The 20177-nt window shown below is 37.4% G+C and overlaps 1 protein-coding gene across 1 annotated transcript in view; it reads left to right on the top strand.

Annotated features, from left to right (window-relative positions):
* The window catches only part of SNCAIP (synuclein alpha interacting protein), a 74912-nt gene that overhangs the window by 44888 nt on the left and 9847 nt on the right, over positions 1–20177 (top strand). The window contains 4 exon segments of the mRNA XM_026865531.1: positions 380–559; positions 3587–3700; positions 8938–9063; positions 12992–13161. Of these exon segments, the coding sequence (XP_026721332.1) occupies positions 380–559; positions 3587–3700; positions 8938–9063; positions 12992–13161 (590 nt within the window).

Raw genomic sequence — 20177 nt, 5'->3', positions numbered from 1 at the left:
CCCAAACAAAACAAACCAACCAACAAACCCAAAGGCAAAATAGACAGAAATTATGAAAATGTGGGTATTTTTGCAGCTACTTCATTGATCAAACGAGTACAAAGACTTAAAGCTACTCAAGACTTTGCACTGTTGTATGACAGTTGTGTGAGAAGGGAGAAGCTGTGCAGTGAATGCCAGTGAGCATCCCACCTCTGTCTATTTGGTAATAGTAGCCAGGTTCTGTATAGTGAAGTGAAAAGCTCCTGGGTTTGAGTTATAAAAGAATAGGACTATGGGGAAACATCTTTGTATTTGGCTTGGGTTTGGGGCTCTGAGGCTAATGTTCTGTGTATTTTCTTATCCTTAGTTGTCACTAACATAATGGGTTTTTTAACAGCCACATTTAGCAGCAGATAATCTGGATAAAATCCATGATGAATGTGACAACAATCTGTTGCATGTAGCAGCATCAAAGGGACATGCAGAATGCTTGCAGCATCTCACTTCTTTGATGGGTGAAGACTGTTTGAATGAACGAAACATTGAGCAGCTAACTCCAGCTGGATTAGCGATAAAGGTAATTCAGTCTCTGTCTCTACTGTAATGTGACATAAAGGTCATTTAGTTTCTTTCTATGGTAGCAGTAATACATCCAGCAGGATGTTATTTTTTCAAGTATTTTGTTAAGTGAGACAAAAAAAGAACTGTTGGCTGGTACCACATAAGCAAATAAAAATGGATTACTGTGCAGGCAGCTGTATATATCAGTTGTATAACATTGATATTTTATATGTTGTCAATGCACATACATTCATTTTTAAGTTAGTTAACTGACTAAAAAAATTGTTATATTTTAAGGAACTTTCATTTAATAGTCTCAGTTGTTTCTTTGGAGAGCATAACAGTTTCTTGTTTTTTTACAGATACAGATTTAATCTTGTAAGGTAAGTGTGAGAACATGTTTACAAAGGCAAAACAAACCTCTGATCTGCCTCTGGAGGTGAAACTTCTTAGTTGTCTAGAACAACCGCATCAAAGTTAAAATGTACATGTTACAGAACAATCTGTTAGAAACTGCAGGAATTAATGTCAAAGCTTACAGGAAGACCTACTATGTAGGAAACTGAAAATCACTGGTGTTGCTGCACTGAAGTAAAACATGGTGCAGGAAGGCTGGTAATTTAACTATACTGATACTGGTTCTTTAGTAAGTGAGACTGAATTGTTGAATGCCATTCCTTTTAGCCACTAAGTACCTTAGGAAGAAACAAGGAAAGGGGTGAAATATAATACAACCGTTTCTGTTTCTCCTAGGGGTTTATTATTACTTGCTTCCTGGGAGAACTTTAGAAAGTGACAGAGGGACTGGTGGATTCCAACCTGCACATTTGCATCTTTGAGACATGATTTCATGACCTAGGGCCCTGGTGCACATTTCAGGGTTGTTTGTGTTTTTTTTTTTTTTTTGTACGAGACATTTGAATATAAAATTAAACTGATATCTAGTTGTACTAATGGAATGCTATTATAAAAGGTACTTAGCTTCAATACCTTGACCATTGTCCAAACTGAATAGTTAACAGTCTGTCAATATAAAGTCTTAACAATTTTAGTTGGAAATAATTTTCTTTCTTGTTTTTTCAACCGAGGTATATAATATGTTTATAAGCCAATAAAATCTTTTGTCTTTTTCTCCAGAAAGGTTGGATTTTTAAACAATTGATTCCTTTAGTTTCTGTAATATGTGAGCATGCTTTGAGACTCACAGAAGAGTGTGTAAATGTAATGGAGTTCTTCATCTAAGTGAGAGTGATGAGGCTCAAGTGTTTCTAACAATGACCTGAATGGCCAGGCTTGTCCTGGATCATTGCAAAGTTTTTTGAGATCCTTAAAGTAATCTGGCATAACTAAACTTTGTAGACCCTTACTCCCTTGATCCTTACTCCCAAAGTATTTTTGCATGCTGATAGCATGGACTTTATTCTTCTTGCTTTTACTTTATATCACTATATCTCTCATAACCATGTAAGGTGTGCACCCATGTTCCCAGCTATGATGACTATCAAAACAGAAGGAAACTTGTATAGCAGGAACATACTTTTCCATAGAATTTAGTGATGATGCATAACATTTCCCAGTAACAAATTAATTAAAACTAATTCTTTTGATTCAAGACCTCTTTCTGACCTTGAGCTATGAACTAGAGAGTGAAAATAGAGCGGTATGTTACGGTCAGTCACGCTGTCATATTGATAGTTTAGTTTAACTAACTGGAGAAATCCTTTCCACATTATCAAACTTTTCTTATTTAGCACATAGTTAATTTTATTAATTCTTTACCTTAATTTTAAAAATACAAAAGTATTTTACTCCGTTGTGAAAAAAGGAAAACATAATAAAAAACCAGTTATGCTTACTAATATCTGAACCCAAATATGATGAAGAGGATTCTTCTGACATAATGAAAGGAATACAAGTCATTTCAATGTTTTACTTCTTTACTGAAATTGAGACAAGTAGAGGAAATTGCGTAAAGTAAAATGGTGTGCATTTTTGTGTTTATATACATACATTACATATGGAAGGAATAAGACAAATATCAAATTAATTCTATTCCATTTTTTTCTCTCCTATAATTTTGAATGGGTTAATATTCATTACATTCTTCTTGTTTTTATAAAAATAAAACTGAAAATCAAAATGGATATTTCTGTCCTCACGATAGCTGTTTCCATTTAATGCACACAAACTGCCTTTTATGTTATGTATATTGACCTCTGGGAGGCTTTGACTGAGTAGTTGAAATACTTGTTTCAGCTATAAAGAATATAATAGCCTTTATGTACATGAGAGTTCAAAAATAAGGAGCTGGCTGAAATGTAGGTCATGCCAAACTGCATTTACCAAACTACTATCACTGAAAAAGGACTGCAGCAAGAGAAGCTGGTAAAAACTCTTGCCTTTACTCAAGCATGCTCTCAAGAAAATGTTCATCTGTTCCCACAGCATCTACACTGCACTTCACAGTAACCTGCAAACTACTAGAAGTGTGTACAGCAGCTTGGGAATCTTGAGACTAGGCTGTAAAAGGTGTTCAGGGCAAGAACCGTCTCCTCATTTTTGTTGGTATAATATCTATTACAGATAGGTCCTAATCCTTGAGGATTAGGTGTTCAGATACTTCATACATGAGAATAATTTAGGAAGCATGCATTTAAGTAGTGATCAATGAACACTTGAGTTTGTAGAGAGACTGTTCACTCTGCTCCAGCAAATGATCTCATTTAGTCACTGGGCCTTGATGTATGAGTGATGGAAACAGAACTATGGTTTTGCTCTGAACAATCTGAGACCGGATTTTGTATGTAGTACTGTTTGACTGCCACTTTCACGTTGGCACTTTCGCTATAACCAATAGCCAAACTATAATTGATCCCGCACAGCAAGATAGACAAGTACATTATGTGACAGCAGTTAAAGAACACATTTCCAAGCAAACTGGAATTTCATAACATTTTAATAATTTTGATAAGCTTTTCCCTGTTTAGTAGATGTGTTTAGAACTGAAACAGCTGGAATTTAAATTTTCTTTTTATTTGTTTAGAATGGTCAGCTGGAGTGCGTTCGATGGATGGTAAGCGAAACAGAAGCTATTGCAGAATTAAGTTGCTCAAAAGACCACCCAAGCCTTATTCATTATGCAGGTTGCTATGGCCAGGTATGACTTTCACTTACTTTTTCAAATAGATTATTTAGATGCTCATACAAGAATTTTAATTTAAAGCATATTTACCATTTTGTGGCTTTTAATTACAGGTGTTCTCAGTTCAAATATAGCCAAATCTTTTCCCACTTAATCTGTGTATTTTTTTTCAGAATTTTCCTTTTTAAAAAAAAAAAAAAAAAAAAGCAGCTTTAAGTAATGGCTAGGAGATCAGTGCTCGCAAGAACATCTAGGGAGATTAGCTGTTATGATCCCTAGAGGATTCCAAGGACACATCAGAAAATCATCAAACATTTTGGGGTAGTTCACATTCTTTTTCCAGAAGAGACTAATCTCAGAAAATTTTGGCAATTTGTGACAATTTAGGAATTCAATATATTGGCAGTGAAGTGTGGTGAAATTTGAATATCTGTCTAGCTCTAACCACTTTTATTGAGAATTACATATAAAAATATGTTGTAAATCAATCCTGTTCTACACCTATCTTATCTATAAATTTAGTTATGAGAAACCACAGAAATACAGTATTTCAATGCTTTGCTAATGTCCGGGGGAAATATATACCACATTCTCTTGCCACAAAGTCTGCTTTTCCTAAGCAGACCTTGCAATAACCCTTCTTCAGAGGACCTTCTCCAGGATCTACTATGCAAAGGAGTAGTGATTGGTTATTCTTCTCTAATCTCTTTGACAGATGGGCCACTTTATCATGCAGTTTCTTCAACAGACATTAAGGATAAATGCAGAAAACCCATTATGTTTGTGCTAATGCTTTTTTTCTCTTACTTGTTAAGAGAGAACAAGCAAAATGTATAACCACTAAGAAAATTATCTTTTTGTTTCCTGTATAACTGGGATTGTCTCATTTAATGCCATACAATTATTGTGGCGTATTTCTGCTGTTAACTGATCCTGTCCAAGACTGAATTTATTGCAGGTGAAAGGAAAGAGAGAGGGCGGGTTTGGAAGGCTATGGAGCTGGAAGTCTATCCTTTCTTCTGCTGTTTCCATAGGCACAGAGACACCTACTATGCAGATGTTACTGGTGCAGTAACATCTGCATAGTAGGACACAGTCATATACTGGTGCTTACTGACTGTGTCCTGCTTTCCATAGCAAATTTGGCCTGTAAACCTAGTACTGAATACAGGGAGGCTGAAAGCCAGATCAGATCTGGATTTCAGAAAGCCATGTTTGCTACTGGGAAGAAAAAGTTTGGAAGAGAAAGTTTCATGTGAACCTACATTCATATCTTCAATTGATAAGACTAATTTTGTCCTCATCTGAAAAGATATTTACAAAAACTAAATCCAGTGAAGCTTTGCATTTTTTTCAGTACGTTATGCTGTCTGGTGCCAGAAACAGATCTGGCACACTTTATCTAGATTCTTTTCAGAGCAGGACGGAAGCTCTACCAGTTAAGAAACACCAGCAACAATCAGACATCCATGAAATTTAAAAAGGTGATACATAAATTGCTGGCAAATTTTCTTAACTGAATGCCAAAGGAAGTTCACATGTAACGTCAGTTATCTTTTTTTTTTTTATAATCCATAAACATCTTGCAAACATGAGAGAATGTTGAGGCTGAAGGGATGCCAGAGTATCTTACCCAACTGTGTTAAGAAAAAAAACCCTGAGGAATTCAAATGTGTAGTTGGCGCTATCCTTGAAGCTTTAATTTATTTTACCATTACTTACATGGGAGATAATCCATGTAAACACTGGTCTTGGCAGAGTGACAAGAGTAATATTTTTACAAGGAAGACCTTCTATTGAATCATTTTCTAAAAGAGTCAGTCCATCCCTCATTTCCTCAGGCATTAGACATGTGCACCATATTTTTCTTCAATAAATATTATTTAGAATGGGCAGCAGAAGGGAGTTCTTAACAAAGCTCCTATGTTAAAGGTCAGCAAACCACAGTCATGGCCTGACTCCAAAAACATCTTGACAATATTGTATTTTTCTAATGAGAGAGGGACCACATATAAGTTCAACTGATGGAAGAGGAGAAGAGGTTAAAGTCAACCTGTAGCCTAGTCAGCATACCTTCTAGCAAGGGCTTCTTTAAGCATGGCATTATGCAAGAAACAGCCATCATTATTGTCAGGCCTATCCGTGTCAGGCATAAGTCATGGGTATATGGCAGATTGTGTACCAGCTGTGTCTGACACAGTCACCATGTGACAGGAAGGAGATGGTGGTACAGCCCTAGGTGCACATAGTAGGTACTGACTAAGAGCTTCACAGGGCCGTAATTTCTTTCCAACATGAATGCTGTGGTAGCATGGAGGATGGGGAATGCCAAGCATTTGTTCCCTCTAAGTTCCAGCTTTGGGGAACCAGAGCTACAGCATGACTGAGGACCTAGAAGGGATTCTGTGCACCCCTTGGCTATGGTGTAGTGCTGGAGACAGCAGTGGGTAGGAGTGTGTGACATTCAGATATGCAAATGCCTAACAACTCACCTTTTTTGCACTTCAGGATGTTTGCCTTCCTGTCTAATATTATTTCTGCAAGGGTAATGTGTTGTTTTCACTCACTCCTGCTCTTCTACTATGAAGGGATACTGGAAAGGGCAGTTTATTTAATTAATATCAAATGATGGGGCTAGGATGAGCTGTAGAGTCAGTACTCCTCAACATGCTAATCCTTCCATTTTAGTCCATTTAATGGTTTAAATGGTCTTTGTTAGTTGTTCTTTCTGCTCCAAAAGCCAGATGATGGAGCCAAAGTCTGCAGCCTGTCCCAAAACAGAAAGTATGTATTGTGCCATTTTCCCAGAATTCTTTTTTAGGGAGGTGTGAATTATTGTAGGTTTAGAATATGCCAGAGAGATGTTAATCACAATACAATATAAGACCATTGTAGGTTTTAATTATCAGATATACTGAAAATTAATCAGTATTTATCAGTTTCTGTTACATAACGAATATATGATTATTTTCAATTATCTTCATCTCATTAATTTTTTTTAATATCCTTCATTTTGTCTGCATAAATAGGATTGATAACTATAAACATATTCCTAAGAGCACTTTTCTTCAAATACATAATGTGAGTGTTACTAAAGTGATGTATTTTCATATATGACATTTTCATTTTCCCTAGATGCAAGAAAATAGTCATTTTCTTTGTTTGTGTCTAGGATACATTTGTTAAAAAGCATTGTCATTTGAGAGAAACACAAACTGTTTGAATAGGCCTCTGACTTTGTGCCGGTGATCAACTGATGTACAGACAGTCCTAAACACAGATAACTGCATTTAGCCATTCAGGCCTTTGATTTCCATGTTGATAAGATAAATGACTAGAAAGCACCATTTACTCCATGCTGAGTGTGATCATAAAATTACAGAACATGCCTAAATTCTGATTCCTATAAGTGTTCCAAAGAAATATATCATTTCAAAGCTATAGTTGTCTTCCAGTTCTGCAGAGTTTTGCTAAAATATTTTTCTTTTAATTATTAAAACATAAGGGCAATTCATAGGAGTAGTGTAATGCTGCTTCACTGCTGGCCAACACCACAGGCATCTCAAGAAATTGCTCAAAAGTATTTTAAAAGAGATATGTGATCTGAAGTCATCTCTCCATGCTGGCTGTCAACTGTATTGGGCATTCAGCCAAGGAGAAGTAAAAATACCTATCCCTTCACCCTGTAATAAAAACAGAACTACTATTAAAGTGGAAATATGAAGAAGGTAAGTTTCAGACAGACTAGGCCTCTGAAGCAGTAAGCAGAGATCCAGGTGCCGGAAAGGACAGAATCATTTGGTGGAGACCTAAAAGCCTGAGGATCCATCTCCTTTTTCTTGACATTAAAATTTCTGTGGTACTTTTATGCAAAAAAATATATTTATACCCAAGATTCCTAGCTAGAATGTCCTCATTTTTATTCTTTCTCTTTCTTACCTGATTACCGCTCAGAATCCTAGACATGCCTTCAGCACTGCTTTATTTAGGTACACAAAATACACACATAGACCACGTATCTAACTGTAGGCAATTATGTACTTACGTATCACTGAAGCTACTGAGTAAGTTAAGTCTGTGCGCTGATGTTTGCACCACCAACACTAGAGTCTACATAGCCCTTTTGAACTAGAGCTCCTAGCCAGTATAAGACATGATAGATGCCCATAGAAGATAATAAAAAATACATGTTTAAATAAAAAAGTTTTAAGCTAGAAAGTAATTTATTCTTTTCAGCTATTCCTATGCAAAAACTGGAAGTACAGCTGTACTCAGTTATCCTTTAATGGACCTCACTTTTTAATGTAATCTACAGATTTATTCTAGATTTTCAATGTGTATCACATTCAGCAGGGCACAATCAAATGTAATCTGGAGTGGCATAGAAGGTTCCTAGAGAGAAAAATATTTTTCTTTAAATAAAACCATTAGGGAGAATAAGAAATAAAATAAGGTTAGTGCACATATATAAACTCTCCATTGTTAGAAAAGAATACCCACATAAATGTGTATTACAGCATACACACACAAAAAACAATTTTAGAAAGAATTAAGATGGCACTTCAGTTTTGGGTTCCAGACTTTCACTGGCAAGATTTGTGGTCCAGGTCTCCCCATCCTTCCCGAAATGCAGGCACATACAAATAGTCCGTTAGTCAATACACTGAGAGGTCAGGAGAGAGAGATTTCCTCGGTTTAGTTGTGTTGCTTCTGCTCTTGCACAACAGCCCAGAGCTGGGTCTTAATGACAGATTTGAAGAATCTAACTGCTCAGCTCTGTGATTTGCATGAAGTCCCGTTTTAATGTTTCAAAGAAGCTTATGAAGTTTCACCAAATTTCACAGGCTGATTTTCAGATTGACACACAAGCTGTTCTGCCTCAGGTCTCCTCCCCAACATACAGGAATGCATGCTTTTCAATGTGCAATTTCTCAAAATGTGTTACGGTACTCACATTTTTCCTATTATATTTTTTAATAAAACAAATAAAGTATTTCAGCTTATTTTCATGGGGGGCGAAAAAAAACCAAACCCAAACCTAAACACCATAACACACAAAAAACCCTCCCCAAACCCCCCAAAAACCCACAGAGGCAGACCCATGCTACACTAAGTTCTACAAAGTTAATAGAGACTGAAAACAAGGAATAATTGGACAGTATTAATAACAGATGACAGAACAAGTATTCTTCTAGTACTTTCAGCTTTTCATTATTTCTTATCTTTTGTGACATCTCTTTCTACATCCCTAGGAGAAAATCCTTCTGTGGCTTCTCCAGTTTATGCAAGAACAAGGGATTTCACTGGATGAGGTTGACCAGGATGGAAATACTGCTGTTCACGTAGCTGCTCAACATGGCTATCTAGGATGCATACAGGTAGTATGAGTGATAGAGTGATAGCTATATCAGAAGCTCTTTACAACAAACTTGAATGACAACAACCATTAAAATTATTAAAGGAAATCTTACAAGTGGAAATAATTATTGATACATTAAAATATACTAGACGGAAGAACTTTAAACCAGTAGGACTCAGATTGAAATACCAAAAAAGCTGTATTTTGATCTGTTCTCAATTATACTATTGTTACCCTAAAGTAACTGTTGTATTGCAAGCAGAAAGCATCATTATATTATTTATACATAAGTAGCTAATATGTAAGTTTTTATGTTATAAAAGGGCAGCCAGTGTTGCTATGCTTACTTTTCTTGCTGTTCTGATATTTTTCTTCTGTTTCTTTTTCCAATGAATACTTGTAGCTCTCTGGCTTAGGGGAAGACTTAACAGATAAGTTTCTTATGTGTTGAAGGATTTCCACCTTTAGTAAACCATCCTTTCCAGTCTTGTAATTTTCAATGTATCTATGCTAAACAATGCAACGTGATGTTGATTTCTAACTAATTCTCAGTGAATCAGCTTGGCCACTGAAAGCAATATAGTTCTGTTGAACAGAGCTGCTGAAAAGGTTAATTTGTCCTGCTGAGAAGGTTTACACAGCTACAGTACTTTTGGGAGCCAGATTTGAATAAACCAGTTTGGATACCTCTGTAAAGTACCATTGTTCAATGCAAACATACCAAAAAAACTTTAGGACTGAACTGTATGGTTGGGTGAAGGGTCCCAACTTTTTACTGAATTGCACATGTACCCTTTGTCCATCAAAGTGACTAGAACCACCATTAGTCACATGAGTACATTTCAGTATTTGCTGTTGTTGGCACTTTGAGTGAAAGCTGTTTGAACAAGAGATAATAATTATTCCAGGAAGTTACAAAAAGGTATTTGAGAAACAATTAGTCATTGGAGAAAAATAGATAAAATAGATAAATAACCACATGGCAGAAAGGCAAGAAGTAGATGTCAAAGTGATCAAGTCAAATAGGGGAGGAAAACATATCGAAGAAAGAGTAGTAATTCATAGAGTCTAAGGACTCATATATATTTCAGTAGACATGTTAATCCTGTTACCACACATGAACTGATCCACAACACCTCTTAGGCCACTGCAAATACAGAAGATTTGTATTAGTTCAGCCCTAAAAGAAATACAGCTACTCAATTATAACTAGCTAACCTCTTCAGAGAGCTAAATATATTTATGCAGACTGTTGCATTGAATCTACAGATACATAGCTTTTTATTATTATAGCAGTCTATTTATTTATCTGGACACAGAGAATACATAACTCCATCAAATCCAGTTTGAGATTCTCACACAGTAAAAAAAGAAAAACAGGTAACAGTTGAGCTGAATGAATAGACTTGAAAAGAACACATTCAAATAGATTTGGAGGACATGACCATCTCTGCATTTTCTCATTGATGGGACATGTCTTTCTTTTAAAGATATCAGGAATGAACCCTGTACAAACTCTTAACGTGATTATATTAGTAGACAAATCATTACATCTGTGCTAAATCTAGTGGTTTTATTATTGTATTGTAGACAATTACTATGATCAAATGGAAAAAAAGTGGATTGAATAAATGTTTATGATTTACTAGCGAGGAGCACTGTTGTGCTTAGGATTCCTAACTCAACAGTGCCTCATCAAGATAAACAATGCATTTGAAGGAGAAATGACGGTAGATGATTTTGAACAGAGTGGTGACATCTGCAGGCTGTTTTCATGGATAAAATTAAACCAAAAAGAGAAAATTCCTGCTTTCCCTGTGAAGAATGAACCTCAATAAATGGCTTAGAATTCTCAAGATTATTTTATTGTGGATAAATATACAAATCAAGTGTTTTGTGTTGAAGTGAAGCCATGAGAAATAAATCATGAAAATATCCAATGACAGCAAAAATATACATTAGTAATATCACTTCATTAACATCTCACAGTCTTAAGTGTAGTTGATATTTTGGTGTGCTGTGGAACAAAATAAACCCTCTGCCCAGTAAGCTTATAGTCTGATTTAAAAGAATGTACAGTGAATGATCTGCTAAAAAGAAGTGACAAAGGAGGCAGGGAGATTATAAATAGCAGTACAAAAGATGGGGGGTCACAGGCTGTCAGTGATTCCTCAGCCCTCTTGTTCACTGTGTTTATGAGCAGGTGACACTCCTATCATGTTCCAAACTATAAGATTGCTCTCTGTAGGGTCATAACTCTCTCTTCTTTATTTTCTTTGTTGGCAAATTAAACCAAATTTATTGACAGGAAATGCAGTGCAATACTGTTCTTAAGTTTCCTTTCTGTTTAGATTTAGCAGACCAGACAGACCACCATTCCTCTTTTATGTCAGCAGATATAGAGGTCTCTGCCTGCTATTCTGAGTCAAGAAGGCCACTCCAATCTTTGATGCTCAGTGACTTACCAGCTCTGCTTGGATAAGTCAGCCAAGTGTCAGCCATGCCATTCCTCTTCTGCCTGTGTATGTGCAATGTTAATGATGCTGTAGTTTTTGGATGCATTATGATTTTGTTCAGAATTTTTTCCAAAGTGCTATGACCAATGTGTGTCCAATGTGCTCTCCAGTAAAGTAAATAGTGCAGAACACTGATTATCACAAACAGATCAGAAAGAGTGAAGGTTTAGCTGCAATTCTTGTTTCAGTTATTGAATGTCTTGAGGTCAGACTGACGGAACTTCTTTTGCCCTTACAACAGTCTGGATTCAAGTCCCAGAGGTAACTCAAATGTCAGCCTCACAACCCTCCAGCAACAAGCTAGGGTTCTCCACTAGTACTGTGAGTAACACAGGGGTGTACATCAGAGAGTATAAGCCATTATTTTTCTTAAAGATTAAAAGCTGACACATATTTGAGTATGTCTTTGAAATAAAATAGGGGGTAACTAGGCAAGTGCAAAGCAATGAGACTTCTTTCAGCATTAAAAAAAAAAAAACAAGAAACCAAACAAAAAAGTAAAACAGCCCTCAAAACAAAACCAAAAAAACCCTCAACCGTACAGATTTCTTTCTGCAAAAATAAATTTGTGTCTGTCTGACCTAAAGTTGTTGGAAAGTATCTGCCATACCTTTCATATACAAATAGCACTTGGCTGAGGAATCAGGACATTGAGAATGCTGCGTTGAGTGTTTTAAACTTAAGGATTCTGCTGTGGTAGGAAACTGAGAACTAAACCACAAAAAGAGTCAGCAAATATTGTAGCAAAGACATTCCTAAAATGAGTTTCTAAGGGCATGTTGCAATGCCTTGCAGTGCGGAGATCCCAAGAACAGCAGGTACCAGACCTGATAAGCCATTACAGCTCATCACCACCTTCTATAAACTGTCTAGCGAAGTGTTCATGCTGCCCTGGACCCTGATGTTATCTAGCATGGATGTCCTTTGAATTGCACTTGCCTGTGTCTTCTTTTCTAGGTCTACCATGTGCAAAGTTAGCACAATGTTCAGTAATGCATAGAGAGGTGCATCTGAAAAAAGTTTATTACTGTGGCTCAGGGGAGAATCAATAGGTTCCTAAATGTAAGTCCTCTGTTTTCATTTAGTGGTCCCATTCACTGTATGAATGCTACAAGTCATGCTATGTTGTGCAAACAAATGAACAGAAAAAAAATTAATTCAACAGAACTGCAAGAGAAGAGTCTTTTTACAGTTCTTCTGAACCACCACTCACTATTCTGAGTTATCCTTGCACCTGAGTGATAGATTTTAGTGTTATGAGTTCAGACTGCGTACAGACTTGTCAGTGACTGATTTTTAAAAATGGTCAGCTTAGACCAACATTTTCAAGCATTTTATTCAGGAGTGGTTTGCATTCAGCTGTTCTTGTGGTTGACCAGAAGTCACAGCAGAGACTTACAAGTGTCAGTGTTTCCTTTTCTGTTTTTGCAGACATTGGTTGAATATGGAGCAAATGTCACCATGCAAAACCACATGGGAGAAAAACCGTCACAAAGTGCTGAGCGACATGGGCACACCATGTGTTCCCGCTACTTAGTAGTTGTTGAGACATGTATGTCATTGGCCTCTCAGGTTGTCAAGCTAACTAAGCAGCTGAAGGAGTAAGTGTTGCGTTGTTATCAGAGGGGTCATTTTTAAAACAATACCTTACTTTGTCTTCAATTTATAAGCACTGTCTGTTTTCTGCTTCATATATATGTTATTTTCAAGTCATATTTCTATGTTATTTCTCTACTCTTTCCTGCTCTGAAGCATTTGCCCCTTCACCTTTAGCAATTCAGTTTTTCAGCTGTTCTCTTGTGGCAGTTTGCTGTGAATATGGATGAAAGGAGTGGGAGTGGAAAAGGGTGTGTATGTAGCAATCTGGTCCCATTTCCGTTTGCACACCTTGGGATCACATCATTGCTGATTGTAATTTCTCTTTGCATAGCATGCTTTTATATACAGTGAGTGGCTCTTCCCAGTTACAGTGCTGGGTGTTGATGTTGGAATAATGGAAATAGTAGTTGGAGGGGATTTTTTGGACTTGGAAGGTCACCAAAGCCCACAGTTGCTACTCAGGAAATATGTTCTGTTTTTTCTTCATAGGAGCTGGTTTTAATATTTTAGTGTGTTTTTTAATAAACGTCTGTAAAGAGCCTGTTATTTTGAAACATGAATTTATGCAACTGCTTGCTTTTATTGTAGGTTCAGTTATTGACATAGCATGTCAATAGTCTCATAAGATAAGACTTAGAAACCATCACTGAGCTAACATTGTTTCAACTTAGATATATGATCAAGAGCTTGGCAGCTACTACAAGCCATGAAAATGGCTTCTGACAATCCTGTGTTTAGAGGAGACCATATCATTTTATGCAAGCAGCATGTGGGTAATTGCACTGGGTATAAATTACAAGATTGTTAGCAGGGAGCTGCAGAGGTGGCCTCTGAGAAAAGGTGAGGGTCTGTCCTTTGCTGGAGAAAACCAGTTCCAACTGGCTCTGCAACAGACCCACTGCAGGACACAACAACCCATCAAACCAAGTTGGTGGCACATCTATGAAAACATATCTCAGAAATGGCAGAAAATGCCAGAGAGGAGGAGGGAACAGAAGAGCGACAAACAGAGGGAACAGCAAGGTCAAAGAAGCAGAAGTTGCACCATGTGAAGCAGACACACCCCCAAAGGGACTGTGGCCCATGGAGTGCCCATGCTAGAACAGGTACGCATTTGAAAAGACTGCAGCCCATGGATGAGCCCACACCAGAGCCAGTGCTTCCCTGCATGGACTACAGCCTGTAAAGGACCCACACCAGAGCATGGGAAAACACGAGAGGGAAGGAGCACCAGAGAGAAATTGCTGCACATGAACCCTGACCTGTGCTGCTTGTTGCCTCATTGAAAAGGCTGGGCGTAACCTGTAGCAATGACAAAAGAGGAAGAGAGGTGTCTGGAGTGAAGCTTGAGAACAGGGGGAGAAGAGTCACTTGAAGTGCACATGAATCTGGTAGGGAAGTTGAGCCTGGAAAAGGGGAGGATAGGTGTTCTAATTGTCTTCTTTTATTTCCCAATAGCTGAATCAAGAATAAAATATTTATGCTAATTAGCAATGAATTAAGTTAAATTCCCCAAGTTGAGTCTCTTTTGCGCATCACAGTAATTGGTAAATGATATCCCTGTGTATATATTGACCAATGAGCTTTTTTGCCTCTGTTCTTCCTATTTTCTGCCCCCATTCCACTGAGGGATAGGGGCAGTAAGAGACCGGCTGTGTGGCTGTTTGGCTGCCAGCTGGGGTGAACCCATTTACAGTGATACAATTTATAGTTTCAAACTGGTTATCTTGAAAATAAGGGTAAAAATTATCTCTATTGTTAATTCACCCTTTTGGTATAATCAGGTATCTATTTTATACTGGTTTTACAACAAAAGGAATGTGTAGTAGCAGTCCTCTCTGTTATTACAAAATACCTTTCTGCATTAGAAGTATGCTTATTTTTATGTTTATACCTCTGTTTTGTATTATAAGGGCATTTTGTCTTTGTGATATCTTAACTCTTCTTTTACATTTGTGCTCTCATAACTACAGTAAACTAAGGATTATTACAATTTTTACAGTTTTCATAATTTTACAGTCTGATATTGTTCACTGGACATTTCAAAGTACCAGATGTTTTGTAGTTGGTTCATTTGCTGAGAAATACTAAAATATACAAATCACCTCAGCTGATATAAAGGAAAAAAAATAATGAACATAGGGTATTTCCTGAGTAGCCTGTATTAACATCTGACTCATCTCAATATATAATGAAATTTATTTTCCCCATAATTCAACAGAAAAAAATGCACAACCCAGGAAGTAGAAATGGCAACGACAGAATCTCCATGTTTCAGTTCTCTTCAGTGCTCACCCAGTACTTGATATGTGTTACCTCTTATACTGAAAAGACTTGTTAGGTCAGTCAGCAGGCTGTTTACCCCCATAGAAATAGTCTAGTTCTGACTTTCCTGACAAAAGCATTAACACTTTGCCAAGTACTTGCCCTGTCACCTCACAGACTTCATGCTCAGGGAGTCATTTAAATGATTCTTATCAGACACCTGATGGATTCCTTTGTTTCAGCTGGAGTTAGATCTGCTTCCCTTCAGCAGTCTTGTTTCTGGCTTCAGATTTAGTTCCAGTAAGTGCAGCAGCAGCCTTTTCTTCCTCTTCTACAAAGACATGTGAGACTTTTGTGCAACCCTGTTGTGGTTTACTGGTGCAGTGAAATATTCTATTTTCTGCCTGAAAGAACAGCTTCTGCATGGCTATTTGGGCTTCAAGCCTTCAGGTCATGAGTGGCTCTGATAGAAGCAATGGACCATGTTCAGAGGCTTTTGCTCAGGAGCCAGAAGGGATGATGGAAGATGACTCTTTCCCAGTTTTGCAGCCTCATCCTGCATAAAAATAGAAGGATGGTACAAAGTACCTGTGTAGGACAGCTTCTCAAGGGGCCTTACCTCTAGCATAGGAAGGAAGTTTATTGGCTACATCACTTTGAAGGTCCTGATAGCATCAGATGACAACAGATGGAAGTCCAGTTTACAGTCTGTCACTTCAGACTGCTGTTACCTAGGAAAAGTTTCAACTTGATCAACTGAGCTGGATTTCCTGTGTTTTCTCCACCTACTTCTGTTGGTGTTAATGGACATTGTTCTAGAGACAGAAGAGTTATGACTGTATCATGATGGATTACTTGAATAGTCCATATCAACACAGAAAGCCATTAAGTGCTTCCCAGCCTCCCCTCAGCTGCTGTAAACATGATTGATCATGCAATCTTCTTTTATTCTGGGTGCCTTATGAGCCAGGGAAAAGAGCCTCCCTCTGATAACACTGTATGTCCCCAGCAACAGGAAGGCTGGAATGATTGATATTGTGCAATAAGAACAGCATCATAGAAACTGTCTTAGACCAGCACCTAGCAAGACCTGTCTCCAGAGGTCCTAAACTCTTAAACCAAAGAAGAAAGTACTGTCTTTCATTCTCTTTTTATGAGCTCTTCTAGTCATCAAGGCAACACAGAGTAGTTCTACAGAGAAGTTAGCCCAATCCCACTCTTTGGAGCCATTGCTGAAAAGAGCGCACAAACCCAAAACATTCAAATCACATTTTGCTAGTCTTCATATCTTTCAGCTCTTTGATCCAAAGTGGCTCAGATGACATATACAGGAGTATAGCAAAACCTTTTGACTTGGGTCTAAGTCTGCATTCAAGAAGATAAGACTTTACATTTGAGAGAAGGAAATAAGTGGTAACTACTAACGTTCCATCAAATCTTCACATGAGGATTAACTGACACTTTTCCCAAAAAGAGGCAAGGAACCAAGCAATTCTTTCCATAAGGAAAAAGGAAAGTGGCAGCCAAAAACTGCTGTTACTGGCTTAAAAATAAAAGCTTTTCTTTGCATTTCTTGAAAATTATAGAAGTTTAGTGAATCTAATAGGGTTGTCTGAATTTAACAAAATGTTTAGGACAGTCACAGAAGTTTTTCAGAGTCTGTACAAAATACCGGTTTGCATTTTACTTCCTGAGGTCTCCATGGGTCTTACAGTCTTAATTATTTAATAATTTATATTATTAAAAATTTATTAATAATAAAACTCACTGATTTAATATGACTAAAAAAACCCTTACTTGCCAGTCTAGAAAATTCCTACCTGCACAAATACATGGTTTCTAACACTGATGACATTAGCAGTAATGACTTGTATTGTTTGAGCTTTCCTGGCCCAATTCTGAACTAACAGCATAAAAATTAATGCTTCCCTAGACTTCTTTTACAGTGCTGCTTGATGACAGAGCATTCTACCTGCATTCCCAAAGGGTTGCACTGTCCTACATTTATGGACCTGGATGTGCAAAGCAATTAATGAATGAGATACTTGATTATTTTGATACACTATCAAGCCAAAACCTCTAGCAAGGCAAAGATCAAAGCAAACCATGAGTCAAAAGATGAAGATGAGAAAGTTATTTATTATCACTTTAATGGAGAAATAAGGCAACATGCTATGAAAGATATTTCAGTAGAGTACAGTGCCTCAGCCTGTGCCCTGTTCAGTTAATGAGCTCCCTGGTTTCATTAGGAGGTAACTGGGTTCCATGACTAAGTAAACACAGAAGGGTACTTACATATTACTTACTGGGAACATTGTCCAACTAGGACCCTGAGAATTTGGGCATTAAATACCATAAAGTAAGTAGGCCCTTTTACCCCTGAAACTACAGTGGTCTTGCCTCCTAAACCAGTCTTGTTTTAATATTTAGCAATATTGCTGCTCCAAGAAATTGTGATCCCTTGTTTTCAATGTTATCTTAAATATATATGTGTGTGTTACATATCTTTAGGGATAGTGCTGGCAAGATGTGTGGGTTTCTGTGAGCTATTTGCTAACTAGTTAAACTGTTAAAATAGATGGAACTTTAATTTTTTTTACCACAGTAAAATGTTTAAGTGGAATGAGAACATTAGCTCGGCAGAAGAGGTGTCAGAGATTTCCATTAAAGCTAAAAGCATAAGAAGCTATTAGCTACATTATTTAGATATTTAGAAATGGAAATTGAAGGAAGCATGAAAGGCAAATAAAACAGATGAATTGCATCACAATCTAATCTCAAATGAAAATTTCCCTAGCTCTTAAAAGAGAGTATCTGGGGAGTTGCAATATAAGCCAATGTTGACAGATGGTAGGAGTAATTTTTAAATAGTCTAAGGAAGTGTGTAGGCAAGAGGAAGGAAGATGGAAAATTAAAGGAAGAAAGGATCTACATAAAGCATAGTTGTATTGTAAAATGTGATGGCAAGGCAGTATGTCAAGATTCCACCATTATTTCTGTAGCACTTTTTAGATCCATTCTGATATGTTAAAAGTAAAATGTTTGTTTTCTACCAGCCCTGTGAGTACAAACTCTAAAACGCCGTCTGGATTCTTTCTGGCTTTGACATTGCCAGTTATAGAGACTGCATTTTGAACTCAGCTATTTCTTCTGCTTATGGTATGTGAGCTAGGAAAGAGTCCAGCTCACTGGTGGAGAACTGTATTACTTCTGCAGATCCAACAAGAATGAAAGTACTAAAAACATATTACTTCTACAGCAGCAGAAGCAGAGCCTGGGAGAAGCAGATAAAAAATCATTTTCACATGGTCGTTTGATCAGGACCAGGGAATAAAACCAAAGGTACCAATTTTATTCCAGGTGAAATATAGCATATGTGCAGTAACAAAAAGCTGCAAGTCTCTGGTTTGCTGGTAGTCTCCCAGTAATTCTTTTTGTGTAGCATTTAGAGGCAATGGAACTTACAGGTCACTAAACAAGACTGAATGTTAACTGTGGTGGTTGACAAGCTAAAGAGGTGTTCTGATGGTAGAATGGAAGCTTTAAATGGAACAGGAGCAGGGAGAGGGAGAACTTTTTTGTGGCAAATTGATCTACTTCTGTTTTGTAGAACTACTTGAAGGTTTGCAGGCTACCTGGTTCAGCTGAGTCCTTCCTATGGAAATAAGTATGTGGCAGGACAACAGTGACTGTGATTACAGTTCTATGGTAAATAGAGTTTCTAGTATAGATGTCATAGAATCACAGAATCATAGAATGGATTGGGTTGGAAGGGACTTAAAAGATCCTCTAGTTCCAAACCCCCCCTGCAGCAGAAAGTGATAGACTCTGCATGCAGTAGGTATAGCATTACTGAGTATAAGGTGGGTGCAGAGCACAGGTAAGACCTTTGGAAAAGTAGGGCAGCAAGCAGATGTGTTTTTTCCTTCTCCCCTGAATATACAGAGGTCATGCTTAGCTCCATCCTGCAGCTGAAGAAGATTGGATCAGGCCTTCCCACTGGTCGGAAGCTCCTTTTTCATGTTCATTTGCAGATAGGAGAGAGCAGTTGTCTGAGCTATTGTTTAGCTGAGTAAAAGCCATCCACCAACTTTGGAAGTGACTTCTTAATCTGTCAGAGGGAATGGCTTTAAACTCCAACAGGGGAGGTTTAGACTGGACATTAGGAAAAAATGTTTCACAGCAAGAGTGGTCAGACAGTGGAATAGGCTGCCCAGGGAGGTGGTGGAGTCACCTGGATGTGTTTAAGGGTCGTTTAGATGAGATGTTGGGGGATGTGGTGTAGGAGAGAACTTTGTAAAGTAGGGCTGATGGTTGGACTCAATGATCCCAAGGCTCTTTTCCAACCTGAATGATTCTGTGCTTCTTCCTGTACACAAACAAGAAAGAACCAAGTGGCTCTAAGTTTGCTTTGCCATATCTTTGTTTCTGGACAACTATTTAATGTGAGTCACTCATTCCAATGAACTGCTGCTTATGATCCCACACTTGTCCTTATGTGAAGTATAATAAATAGTCTCTAACAAGTAAACATCTCTGAGTTGGTCTTGTACAGTGATCACAAAGTGTCCACAGGGATTCAGAGACAAGTACAAACTCTTCGTTTATATTATTATTTATAATTTCTCTTTTTATTTACTATGATTAGTTGAAGAGGACTTCTTTTTTGAATAGAAATTTGAATGGGTAGTATCATTTACCCTGTAGCTTACTAACACTGGACAGTTTTACACTTCAGGTTAAACAGTTTTAC

This window comes from Athene cunicularia (assembly GCF_003259725.1).
Source record: "Athene cunicularia isolate RWA chromosome Z unlocalized genomic scaffold, athCun1 chrZ_part1, whole genome shotgun sequence".
NCBI lineage: Eukaryota > Metazoa > Chordata > Aves > Strigiformes > Strigidae > Athene > Athene cunicularia.
The sequence above is the reverse complement of the archived record's forward strand: the minus strand, read 5'-3'. Positions and strand labels throughout refer to the sequence as shown.